Source organism: Cimex lectularius, unplaced genomic scaffold, assembly GCF_000648675.2.
Source record: "Cimex lectularius strain Harlan isolate CLEC.00 unplaced genomic scaffold, Clec_2.1 scaffold267, whole genome shotgun sequence".
Taxonomy (NCBI): domain Eukaryota; kingdom Metazoa; phylum Arthropoda; class Insecta; order Hemiptera; family Cimicidae; genus Cimex; species Cimex lectularius.
In genome coordinates, this window is record NW_019392840.1 from 79,222 (window position 1) to 93,311 (window position 14,090).

At 33.3% G+C, this 14,090-nt stretch overlaps 1 protein-coding gene across 2 annotated transcripts in view; it reads right to left on the reverse strand.

Moving 5' to 3' along the window:
* LOC106664635 (neuroligin-4, X-linked-like) overlaps window positions 1-14,090 on the reverse strand; it is a 532,107-nt gene that overhangs the window by 62,681 nt on the left and 455,336 nt on the right. For both annotated transcript variants that reach the window (XM_024228640.1, XM_024228641.1), the window contains exon 6: window positions 4,251-4,402. In XM_024228640.1, the coding sequence (XP_024084408.1) occupies window positions 4,251-4,402 (152 nt within the window). The remainder of the gene's footprint in view (window positions 1-4,250; window positions 4,403-14,090) is intronic.

The window sequence follows — 14,090 nt, forward strand, 5'->3', positions numbered from 1 at the left end:
TTATATGTTAGCACGATTCTGTCACTAAGCAAACATCGCACCTATCCGAAGGGAAGGAATTTAAACTCTTAAAAACTATGTACACACTATTTGACAAACCACGCAGAAAATAAAAGTACACATATACCCACAACTTAATTTTAAGGCAATCCCCTGGGTACTACGACTTTCCTTTTACTCTGTTTTTCAGGATGCACTTATTCACTCTCAGACAAGAATGGAAGAAATCTGATCTCTCCACCCTAAAAATGGGGATCCCTTTCTTTGAAGCACTGCAGTACTAATCAAGAATTCTAAATCATAAAATTGTCACTAAGAAAAAAATTGAACTGTGACACATATGTACAAGCTATACTTTTGTCATAATCATTTCAATTTTATTTTTGATGTACAAAGCAGATCAAGGTCTATACCATCAGCACTAGAGCATATTCTAGTTGGCGGAGCATCAACCAATTTTTCGTTTTACAATTTGTTATATAGAATGGTTTAAATCTTGTATAGAAAAAGCAAATCTTGTTCTCCTTGCAGGTACACTGCAAGAGAAACTTCTATTAATTCAACACAACAAATCAAAGTACGTACTAATTTTACAACAAAATTAACATCAAAAATCTGACACCTCTCATATTATCTTGAATAAAAAATTGTCAGTGATCCTCACCGTATGACTCTTTACTAACTTGTTATCTTCATACCTTCCATAAAAATGCAAATGGGAGGTCCGAAGCGTTCGATCGTACAAGTGTGTTAAACAAGCAAATAACAATAAAGGAAAAGCTACAATACAAAAACTGTGGCGGTCCGAAGTCGGCCAATGTAATGTACTGTATGCTATACTGTGTATAATTAGTTTTGTAGGGGTAAAAATAACGATAGTTTGTATATATCGTGGTTTATTTCTTAATATTGTTAATATTGCCGTTACCGAAAATTCGTTTTATTATCGGCTTCTGGCTAGTTTTCCCAAAAAGGTAGTAATCCGCCTCAGCTCTTTTAAGCTGTTGTAAGTAAACAGCGTTTTACATGCCGTACACTTTCAACTTTTGTTATAACAAATTTTTGAGTGGGATCGACATAAAATTGACTGTAATACTATTAATCGTTTTATGAGAGTAACACTCCTCGTGATAATTTAAAAGAACATTTTCTACCGAGAAGGTTATCAATAACTAAAATGTAAATGCAATATTGATTAATTTATAATTAAATTTGTCCGCAACTATCCTTAACCTAATGTAAGTTGTTTAAGAGGCCTCTTAGCGCTAAACCCAGCGCTGTTCCTTAATATTCCAACAAGATGATAATTAATTAGGACGAAAACTCCTTCAGCAGGATATACGATGTCGAATATTACACGTCATTGTATCGAGCGCATCAGGAGGTCGGTAAACTTTTTAATGAGAAATGCCTCGTTTAATAGCATTCTAAGCCAAAAAGTTACAAAGACATCGCCAAAATTAATTATCATAAAAAAATCGATAACAAATAAAAATTATTAGGCGTTTTCATTTTTATTTCTAGTTTTGCCGTCACTAATCCACAATGTTTAATGTCCGAACTTTTCAGATTTTGCGGGTCATTGTTGCTAGCTTAATGATCCTTTCAAAGTATTCATGTAAATCTCGGACAGTCGTAAAGTTTTGTAATGAGTTTTCAAGAGTATCAACCCTTCTCGCTTTGCAGACTAGTCATTAGACAGTAATATTTTGATAATGGCGGTCGCGTTTTAAACTGTCTGCTTTAGCAGAAATGTTCTAATGACAACACAAGACAAATTGAAAATATTCAAAACATTTCTATCCTTATTTGAAAGGAATCGGGCGAATAAAAAGTTAAAAATTTGAATGGGTGTTCTTAGCAAACCTTTCAAAGGAAATTTTATTTAAAGTTCACAAATGCCATAGAGAGTACAATGTGGTATTTTATAATGCAATGAAAACAAGAGGTATAAATTTTTTCATAACTGTTTTATACCAAATGTTGAAAAATGTTTGAGTATTCAACGAACATAAAATTGCAATAAATAATTGTTATAAATGTATGACAATTAATTAAGGTTTTTAGTTGAGATGAAAAAAAGTTAATGGCACGAGAGGGATTCGAACCCACGACCTTCGGCTAAATACGCTGCTGCTCTACCACCTGAGCTATCGTGACCTCGATCCACCCGGTCATGAACTCCGCATCTCAACCCCACCTTATGAGTTTTCCCTATTTTTGCCATTTTTCAAATGTCGTGTAATCAGTTTGGATTCTCTACGACAATTGAAATGGCGACAGAGAGCTTTAGTGAAGTATACTTCATTTTTAAATCATTAATTCCCTACTTTTGTGGTCCGCTTGACCAATTAATAAATGACAATTAATTAAGGTTTTTAGTTGAGATGAAAAAAAGTTAATGGCACGAGAGGGATTCGAACCCACGACCTTCGGTTAGATACGCCGCTGCTCTACCACCTGAGCTATCGTGACCTCGATCCACTCAGACATCAACTCCCTCCCCATCTCAACCCCACCTTATGAGTTTTCCCTCCTTTTGCCATTTTTTCAAATGTCGTGTAATCGGTTTGAAAAATGGCAAAAGGAGGGAAAACTCATAAGGTGGAGTTGAGATGGGGAGTTGATGTGTAGTGAGTGATGTTGAATTAGTTATAAATGTATGTTGAATACACGATATTAAGAAAAATTTTCCCCCTACCAAACAAGTTATATTTATTAATTTTGTTAGAAATAATTGTAATGACAAAACTAATGAATAATAAAACATCTAAGTCATAAGACAATGTAATTATTTGTTTTCACCAATTATAAACTGCTCAAAATAAGTAGGGATATTTGTAACGTATTCTTATTCTATTAATTTTAATTGCATTAACCGATGTATTCTTATCTGTTGGATGCAAAAAAATTGAAAATACAAACCAAATATTAAAAAAATTTAATCGTCATTTTAAATAACGGATTTACTTACGAATAGTAAACATGAAAAGTTTGTTCGCTCTCTCTCTCTCTCTCTCTCTCTCTCTCTCTCTCTCTCTCTCTCTCTCTCTCTCTCTCTCTCTCTCTCTCTCTCTCTCTCTCTATGAGTTGAAAAGAAACTAAAGTAAATATTATTTAGTATTTACTTTTTAATCTTGATTAGATATATATTAATAATTCATTCTTATCTTTCTTCCATAATTTGTAATCGTATTTCAATTTATTTAAACGGTTTATTTACTTTGATTGTCATAGTATATATCACTTGTATTTCTTTTTTCACATGTTATTGTAAAATCGACCATGAGTAAATCATTGGGTTCATGTAACCTGACCATGTAGTTGGAACACCCTTGTAAAAACAAAATCAAAACAAAACTGGCAATGGAGTAATTCAAAGTCACATTCCAGATCATAAGGTTAATTACATTGAATTAATGAAATCTAATCACTTTTAAGAAATTAATTAAATTTGATCTTCATGACTGGCATATTTTTTTATCGATTAATTAACCTGTTCGTACTTGCTGCGATGAAACATAACGTAAATGAAATTGTTACTTTAACACTAAGCTCCTTTTGGTTGCAAAACTTTCAGTTTAGTACATTCAATATGACGATGGGTATTATGAACTTGTTGAAAGAAATGAAAATACAACTAGAATATTTTTAATCTATACTATTTAACTACTCTAAAAACCTACTAATTGGCAATTTACTAGTAAACATTTAGCAGTTTATATTTTTCTTAAATGTCAGGCTTTCTACCAAATCTGAATGCTCAAAATGGTTCATTGTTGTGAAACTTGTTGCAATCTCATGGCCATTCAGAAAGTAGAATCTTTGTTCCTGATTTTAAAGAGGCCGGGAATTAAATTAAACGAGGTGCGAAGTTGAAACAACGTTTCTCACTTTTGAATGGGATTAAATCCCACCTAGCAGTTTCCTCTTAGCAGGCCATTTTCGGGATTATGAATAAATGTTTCATTTAAAGAACAGTAGACACCTTTTCAAGCACATTACTGAAATTTTAAAATTTAAATATATTTAAATGAGTATTCTTAGGCATTAATATGAAGGGTTGTTATCTCAAAATTACGATTGCGATCCTATATTTCTTTACCAAACAATTTATTTTGCTCTATTATAGCAAATATAAATACAAGGGGTTCAAAGTGTGTAAGGCGCGTATAACTTTTAAGGCAATTTTATGTGTTGATACATTAAAGATAAATTAAAGAATGTATTAATCGTATATTACGACTTACCCAGTTTTGGCGAAATTGCTAATGTACATTATTACAGCTTCGGAGAGAGCCACCTCGGATTTGGTGTAATTCTTAGGGAAGTGGCTGAAGCCGTCAACAAGCGGTGCACCGAGCATGTAAGGAAGTTCTTCCCCGTGAACCGTTCCCATTCTCTGTAACAGTGAAAATGTACTTACTAAAAATATAAAATTGCACTGCATGTCTAAAGGAAGGAAAATATGTCGTAATTACACGCATAATTATTAACAGCTGTGAGTCATAATCCTTAAGTATTAGACAGATAAGATCCCAAATCTATGAAATGAAAGGAAGTCGCTAAAATATAGAATGATCAAGCATCAGTTTTGTCACGGTATGAGCACCTAAAATATATTCCAAATAATTGTTGGCTAACACAAATTAAGTCAACAAAAAAAGAATAAAAATATATTGGACAACTAATTTTAAAGATTTCTGAACAAAATTAATATTTAATTTAAAATAATGAAATGCCTTAACCTATGTTACCTTAACCTCTGTTTACAGGTAAATTAATTTATCACTGAACTTTGCTTATATTAAAGAGAAACTATGCAAAAGTTGAGTTTTTGCCTATATTCCTACCGTACAAGGAGACACCGTACCGCCGACCTCGGCCAATTTATTAGAATTTACAACGTTCTGTGGTCAGTGTTACTTTAATCTACTTTATAAGCAATTTATTTAAGAAGAGTTCATAAAAAGGGGTTATTTATTATTTTCTTGGGTCAATTTCTAAATTTAAGCTTACTGCAAAGAGGTTTCCCTTTGTTTGTTCCCTTTTATCTGCGAAATAAGAAACCAACCTGAACCAATTTTGCCATCTGACATGTCTGGATAGCTCAACATTTTCGATTTAAGGAAACAGTTTTGCTTCTCTATGTATATCATTCCCGCGCCATTCCTTCTCTTTCACTATTAAATTATGATGCCTTTCCACACTTTTTTTTGTATAGGTTTACTATACGTCAGTTTTACTCTTATCTTTAAACCCACTGGCTCTACTTCTATGCTACCTGGAACGCCGTTGTTGAGGCTGTTTTATTTGCTTTAGCTATCCTTAGCCCTGCTTTTCTTTGATTTTGTGATAATTGTACTGTGTATTTTGGTCATTTTGACTTACTATATAGTATAAGATACCAGACAGCACCTTCATATGTGGTTTTAGGACAATACTTTAGGTCTATCCAATTTTGATTGACTGATTCTGCTTAACCTGCATTCGTACACCTAGTTGATTCCGGCACCATAATCCCATGAAGTATTTTATAATTTTAATTTCGCTCGGTTTGATTCGCTTCGATTTGGATTGGATTATTGGTGATGTGTATTGGTAAATAGTTGCTTTAAATTTGTATGAAAATCTTCCCGAAATTTTTTAACAATTAAATTTAAGATGGATAATAATTTTTTTACGATAATATTTCAACTACGAAGTTATATGAACCCTGTCGGTGTTTTAGAAAAAAAGCCCATTTGTAAGAATGTCTGGTTCGAATGCAGGACCGCTGGATTCGAACCCCGGACTTTAACCTTAAAGTGATGAGCGACGTGTCAACGCCTAAACCATTGCGGCCACCGACTCTCCAGAATGAAATTAGTTGTGAGCGTCAAAGCTCAATTAAATCAATACAAGACATTGCTGCGTCTTCTTTGCTTTAATCATAGAAACACTTACAAGTTAAATATAAATTCTCTAGTTTTCGTGGTCCGCTTGATGAATTAATATCTTTCAATTGATTAAGGTTTTTAGTTGAGATAAAAAAGTCAGTGTCACAAGCGGGATTCGAACCCACAACCTTCGGCTAGATACGCCGCTGCTCTACGACTTGAGCTATTGTGACTTCGATCCACTCAGACACTAACTTACAACTTTTCAAATGTCGTGTAATCTATTTGATTCTCGGCGACTAATGATATGGCCACGGAGAGCTTGAGTGAACATATATTTCATTTTAACTTTATTAAATTCACTAGTTTTCGTGGTCCGCTTGACCAATTAATTAATAACTTTCAATTAATTAAGGTTTTTAGTTGAGATAAAAAAGTCAGTGTCACAAGCGGGATTCGAACCCACGACCTTCAACTTGGCAAAAAGTAATGAAAATTAAAAAATGTGGGGTTGAGATGGGAAGTTGGTGGCCGAGTGGATCGAAGCCGCGATAGCTCAAGTGGTAGAGCAGCGGCGTATCTAGCCGAAGGTCGTGGGTTCTAATCTCGCTCATGACACTGACTTTTTTATCTCAACTAAAAACCATAATTGATTCAATATAAACCTGAAAATTCGTACAACGCGGATAGCTAAAACTTATTCTACTACTATTGATTAGTGAATCAGGTTGCTTTGTAGAATGGGAACTTTACAAATTAACAAAAATTGGTGGTTTTCTACCGTTGTCTACTTTTCAATTGATAAAAATTTAGATGACAAGTTGTCGGCCGATTGATGTTTAAGTAAATAAGAAAATTTCCCGAAAAGCATCTTTATGAATCGTCAGGATTATTTTAGAATAACGAAATAACAAATTGCTTCTTCTAACCATGTCAATAAGTGGTAAATTTTTCTATTACATTTTCAATAAAGTAGTACAATAAATCGGGATTGTATTGATCTGATGTATAATATTACCTATATACTATGAGAACATAAATAATCGAAAATAACGTCTTGACGTCATGTCATTTTGCATCGGTTCAATAGCCTTCCGGGTAGGGAAATGAAGAAAGGTATAATTAGCACTTCAGGAATGTGTTGCCCAACCCTTGACGGCCTTTTGTGTAGCTCGTCGTAGCTACCCTCATCGGCTGTTGACATTAAGGCCATGAAGAAGTGACCACTCATAGGGATCTCGTGTTACTTATGGACTAGTGCTACTCAATCTGACCGGTATCGTGATACACCCTTAAAATCAACTCACCGGCATCGCACCCCTTTCAGCCTCTAATTAGATTTACCACCTAAGCTGCCAATGACCTGGGATCGTTCAAAAAACTTTTGTTTAAACAAACCGAAAATATCATTTACGTCATATAAATATACTAATAATATAACTCTGCGTTTTTACTACTCGGGAAACAAAACTGCAACATTTTCAGCGAAAAACAAAAATAAGCAATGATTTTGAACGCAACAAACGTCTTGGTCAACAAAAGTCTTTTCTTAAACATACAAGAACAATTTAAATTTGTTCTCGTTAAGAAGCAAATTTAAAGAACCCAGTCAAGTGTATTTGTATGGGTTCTTAGGTGGTTCAATGGGTTTTATTAACTGAAAAATGAAACTAACTAACGAACTGCATTCATCGTGAAGAGAGACTCACTGAAGAGGCAAATTGTAATGATCTCATATTACATTATGACGTTTTGATGTTATTTCGTTCAGCAAACTGACTTGTAAATATAAAAGTTGAATCGTTTTATAGCGCAGTTTAAAGATAAATATGCAAACTTGTAATTTTTAACTGTTTGTTCATTCAATGATAGATCGTGTAAAATTGTTATTCCATATACAGTCTTCCCCATTATTTTTCCATTATTTTTATATTAATATAGTTTACCTGGTTAAAATGTTAGATAAAATTGTATTCCTGGTTTACGTACATATATTTTTATTATAGCTTTTTTCTGTTTTTGTTTGTTATTCTCACATCTGTTCAACTAAATAAATAATTGAATGTGCAAAAATATTAGTCAAGGTGTTAATCATGGCTAAAAAGCACTTGTGTGGATCGATTAAAAACGATATTCTTAAATCGCCAATCTGCGTGTACTGCGGATTGATTTCGTGAAAACACGAAAGAATTAACGTTCAAATCAATGAGATTAACAGACTATTGCCACATACATGGCCTCTAAAGAAAGAATTTCAAAATTGTGAACCGAAATTATTTGGTGTGTGCGTAGGTTTTCAGATAAAATTAAACTTCCAAAATACAAATGTATTTTATTTTTATTCCAAACCATAAAAGTCTGATGATAGACAAGTAGAAATTTCTAAATATGATTTTCAGGGCGTTTTCTTTCAAAAATTTTCAAACTTCTACTCTAACTTCTTTTCCTTTGAATGACTGCAGCTGGGTTAGGCCTGGCATTGTCGTGACATGACATTTCGTCAATTCAGGCTGGAAGTTTTTCCTTCAACACTGATAAAGGACGCTCTAGGCAAAGAGAATATTTGTTTCCTGAAAGAATTTGAGTGCATGTCTTATTCCTCTTTCTATAATTTAAATTCTATAATATAAATATAAATATAATATAAATTCTTAATAATTTATTCTTCTAATATCCCACCATACAGACTTTACGAAGGGCAATTCTGGCTGTGACGTGACTCGGTGTTTCATTATAGTTGCAAACGTCCTTCGGTGTTTAACATTTTCGTAAAGGATTCACATTTTATCGCCAGTGGCCAAATATTCCGGTTGATTCCTATTCATGTGTGAAACGCAACAAGCCATACTGTCTTTCTTGTTTCTGAGGAATTTCACAACGTAACTCAAAGAATGGAACGTCTTTCTTTTGTTGTGTCTTTCTTAGGTCTTTTGTTGTAGAAGTGCCTAATATATCTCTGATAGCTACATTCGACTGTATTCATTCACCCTCCAATGCGACCAATAAGTCGTCGCTTTTAAGCTCGTTAGGCGTTTCACAAAGATGATGCCTTCGATTTGTCCCTCTCTTTTTACCTACACGTTCAATTACTTCGTTTATCACGTAAATTCAACATAAATTTCGACAAGCATCCGCAGTTCTTTGTCCGTGATCGAACTCGTATAGCAAGCAATACCTCAAATGAATTTGTATGCTTCACTGTCGTACGCATCGCAGTTTATCCTAGACTTACTTTGACATCAGCTACCCCTTTCTTACCAAGCTTTTTCAATAGAGCTTTTCCCATATTAGAGCTGATGGGGCTAACTGGTAACAATGAATCTTGTTTATAAGGATGAAAGGCGAAATTTCATAAAACGAAAAAAACCCAATAATAAGTTGAAATTGGAATATTGTGTTGTAAATAAACAAAACAAAGTTCAGAAAAATACAAAAAGAGGGGCTGATTCATTCAACGGGTTAGTGTTTGTAATTTACAATATGAAAAAATGCTAAGCATAGCTGACTTTGGTTAGAAAAACATTAAAACTATGCTAATGTTCAATATTTCAAAAAATTTGTTTAAGTAAACATTAATTTCAAGTGAACAATTTTAATAATTATTCAGAAATCGTGAGATGGTCTGGTGTGATGTAGGTTTCAGAAAAACATTTTCTTTATCGTGCCAACGTTTCGATCTTTATTGAGATAATCTTCAGGGCCTGGGATATACAAACATAGTTTACATTTAACAAATACATTTGCGATGTGGAAAAGTGAATTAATACAATGCAATTGAATATAAAAAAATATATTTTGCATATATTCACTTTTCCACATCCTAAATGTATTTGTTAAATGTAAACAATGTTTGTAAATTCCAGGCACTGAAGATGATCTCAATAAAGATCGAAACGTTGGCACGATAAAGAAAATGTTTTTCTGAAACCTACATCACACCAGACCGCATCTCACGATTTCTGAATAATTATCGATTAACTGTCACTAATAACCACACATTTGAAAAATTTCATAAAACATTTTTGATGTACATTTAATTTTTTTCTAAAAATTGCAACGCGTATGTTTTGGCAAAAAAATTCCGCTTACACTAGCTGAAAGCAAGAGTAATTATAATAAATTAAATCTGTTCATTTATTCAAATACATTAACAAGTTCATTCGCCAAATTTATCTCATAGCGTCGGAATGTAAAAAAATGGATATCATTAGTCAAAAATAAACTTTGTCAGGGATGGTTATGATAAACTTGGATTAGAAGGCTCTTAACTCAAGTAAACAAAACCCCAAGAAATCCAGTTTCTAGTAATAAGTGATCAAAATATTTTATTTAACTTTCTATAAGTGTAAGTATGCCCGGTAAAACACAGGTATTGGCGAGGACCAACTCAACGTGGAATCAATAGCAATCACAAAAATGGCGAACCCCTTACATTCATCTGATTTTCCCAAACCGCCCCATAACTTACTAAACGGCCGGTCGTTGCGGACCATTTGATGATTGCCCATTGTAAAAGACGAGCTAAGAAGTCAATTGGAGTGTTGATATTGGTTTGATGTTTATTTTGATTATAGGTTAATTCCTCTCACTTAGTCAAAAAGTAAATAAACATTCACTTCAGTGGACTTTATATAACCTATAACTGACCACTGCTGTCTTTTATTTAACTCCGTGCAATGTTTCCACCAAAAAGTACTTAACAGTAACTCAACATTAGCATAAAAGTCACTGTAGCATTTTTACAATAAAATAATCTCTCTTTGTGTTCTCTGTTAATATTCTTAATTTATAGGGTCACAATATGTGCTTAGCAATAAACAATATCTAACACAAAATGTACACATGTACTAAACATACGGAGAAGAGAATATAATTAGTCACAGCGTTTATTGAACACAATAAAATAAAATTTTCTTTCAATTCAGTTAAAAATTATTCAGAAATCGTGAGATGAGGACTATTCATTATACAATAATGACAAAGCGTAGATAAGAATTTCTTACTATACAAATTTGCAATTGGACGACGTTAATTCTCTGTCGGCGACATTGCTTAGGATTTAATTTAATAATATTTAATGTCGAATATGGCGAAAGATTGCCAGTTAAAGTTTGTTGGTATAAAAAGAAATGACTTTCACCATGCATTATGTTAAAAGAAAACTTAACTAAAAAATGCTTTAATACAACTTCAGGTTTGAATAAGCTCTAAAAACCCTAACGCTGTGATTGTTTATACGGCGGGTTTTGCTGAAGCATTACATTCTTGTACGTGTGATTTTAAGCGAAAGAATCAACGGTTGAAAAGGCATGGGGGATCCCGAAGAAGCAGATGGCGCTGGAAAAGGGCAGAAAGAGGGAAAATTAATTGCCGTTTCACTTCGAACACAGTCTCCCCCATATCTGCACACCTCCCCGTTAACAATAGGCCCAGATTACTATCCGGCCGCAGCTCTAATTAAAACAACGGGATAGGGGCTTGATTTTATACGTTTTACGATACAAGCAAAGCTGTGTGATATCATTTAACGGAATTATAAAACGAACAAAGCCAACGGGCTTTTTAGGGAGGAGACGCTTTTTTAAAAACATTAACGACTAAATGTAATTATTCCTTTCAGAGGAAATTGTAACAATAATTTATATTTAATGTCGAATATGGCGAAAGATTGCCTGTTGGTATAAAACGAAAAGACTTTCACCATCCATTATGCAAGATTAAATGAAATTTTAAAAACTAATTTACTTTAATATTACGTTAACTTAAATTTTTTTTCCTTGTAGCTTTACAGTTTTTCACAAATGTTTCATCGTATTATTCACATATGTAATAAACATTATTATTTTAATTATCAGAACATGGACATATAAAACATGCACCTATATAAAGAAAACGTTCATTCCAAATACATACAGGGTGAGTCATTTTTTGACGCACCATTGGAAAATCAACGTGTGTGCGTTTAAATCTGACTCGAGGACTATTTATTTGGATTTTAACATTAAACAAAGGAAGTGAGTCAATTTTTGGTGCAAAATCAACGTTGGTGCGTCTAAATATGACTCGGCACATTTTATTTTGTTAGTCTCGTACCAAAAAATAGGCGAGTCACTCTTCGACGCACCATTCGTTACAAATTAGTTTTAGTAGGTTGGAAGGAAAATAAACAAAACCAGTATTATTAAAACATTATTCAAACACAATGTAAAAATTTAAAAAAAATTCTTCACAAATTAATTTGATTAAAGTTTAAGAGTATTTTTTTCTGGTAAAGTAAAAAAATTAAATAAATGTAACAATCTCCTTTTTTCTGGTAAAGTAAAAAAATTAAATAAATGTAACAATCTCCTTTTTTCTGGTAAAGTAAATAAATTAAATAAATGTAACAATCTCCTTTGTTAGCAAACCAAAAATGTTCAAAATCATTATAATAATTGTTCGAACAGACCTCCATTTGCTGCAGTACAATAACCTAGTCTATCGTAAAACGATGATCGGACGAAAAAATACTCTTAAACCTTAATCAAATTAATTTGTGAAGAATTTTTTTTTAATTTTTACATTGTGTTTGAATGTTTTAATAATATTGGTTTTGTTTATTTTCCTTCCAACGTACTAAAACTAATTTGTAACGACTGGTTTGTCGAAAAGTGACTCGCCCATTGTTTGGTAGTAGACTAACAAAATAAAATGTGCCGAGTCATAATTAAACGCACCAACGTTGATTTCCCTATGGTGCACTGAAAATTGACTCAGTTTCTTTTATTAACGTACTAATCAAAGGAAATAAGCCTCGAGTCAGATTTAAACGCACCCGCGTTGATTTTCCAATGGTGCGTCAAAAAATGACTCACCCTGTATATAGAGCAAGCAAACGTTTTATGACAACGATACATGCTTTATTCTAACAAAAACAACAAATGCCTTTTTGTCCATTACGCAGAAATTTTATTTGTTAGCCACCAAAGAAAAAAGATTACTGTAGTTTTTATTGTATTTTCCATTTTACACGGCTAAGCCATTATTCTAAACAATCATACTGGCTTCATATAAAATTTGTAGTTTCGTTGTTTCTAATCATTCTGGTTTGTCTATCATCAAAGTTAAGTAATTGCTCGAAGACTTAGAAAAAATAAACTTTATTGACAGAACTGTAAAATGTTTAAGTTTAAACCGACAGAGTGACAGGTAGAAGGCGATCGTACGAGTAAGGCCAAGATATTTGGGGGTTAGGGTTTTTATACTATTTTAAATAAATCCTGGTTAAGATGATAAGCGGGCGTCTGGATCCGCTAGACTTTGCTGACGTGTCGGTCTGAGGCAAATCGTTACTCAACAACTCCTCCGCCCCTAAGTTGGAGCGCCTGCGAGATAAAAAAGGCAGTCCTGTAGAACAGATGCAGGTGTGTTGGCAGAGCCACCACTTCTTGATGAGGGTCTTCTTTATGAATTAGTTGTGCCTTTCTAGAAGTAGTTTGTCTTCTTTACAGTGACGGCGCAAATAAATAAACATAAAAAGTATTATTCAGATATCGTGAGATGCGGTCTGGTGTGATGTAGGTTTCAGAAAAACATTTTCTTTAGCGGGCACTCTCAACACGACACGCAAGGATGGCACAATTACACAGAAGACAAACACTTTGAGCCCTGAAGATGATCTCAATAAAAGATCGAAACGTTGGCACGATAAAGAAAATGTTTTTCTGAAACCTACATCACACCAGACCGCATCTCACGATATCTGAATAATTATCGATTAACGATCACTAATCTCTACACATAAAAAGTATTGACAGGAAGCCCATACATATTATAACATGAATATAAATTGTGAAAATATCTAGGGAACACCTTCCAATAGGCCCAATGGGTGCATTTTCGTCTGCGGTAGAAGAATAACAACAATCTCAAGCAGTGCGAGTAACGTCACCATAGATACAAGATTTTCAGAAAATTTCCGTGGTCTCGTTAATAGATTTTTTCCGTGAATTGTGGCTAATTTTGCGTCGTGAGACTAATTTCCCTTTTTTATATTTACATTTGGCTTTTCCAAACTGTTTGTGTCGTACATAAATTTTTCCTTCAGGACTTTCTCGGGTTTCATTTAATTTACGTGTCCTGCTTTGTTTTTGTTTTCGATTTTTTTCGTTGTTTTAATTACAAGTTCTTTGGGGTCGTGTTATTCTTTAACTTTCTGTTCTAGGATAACTT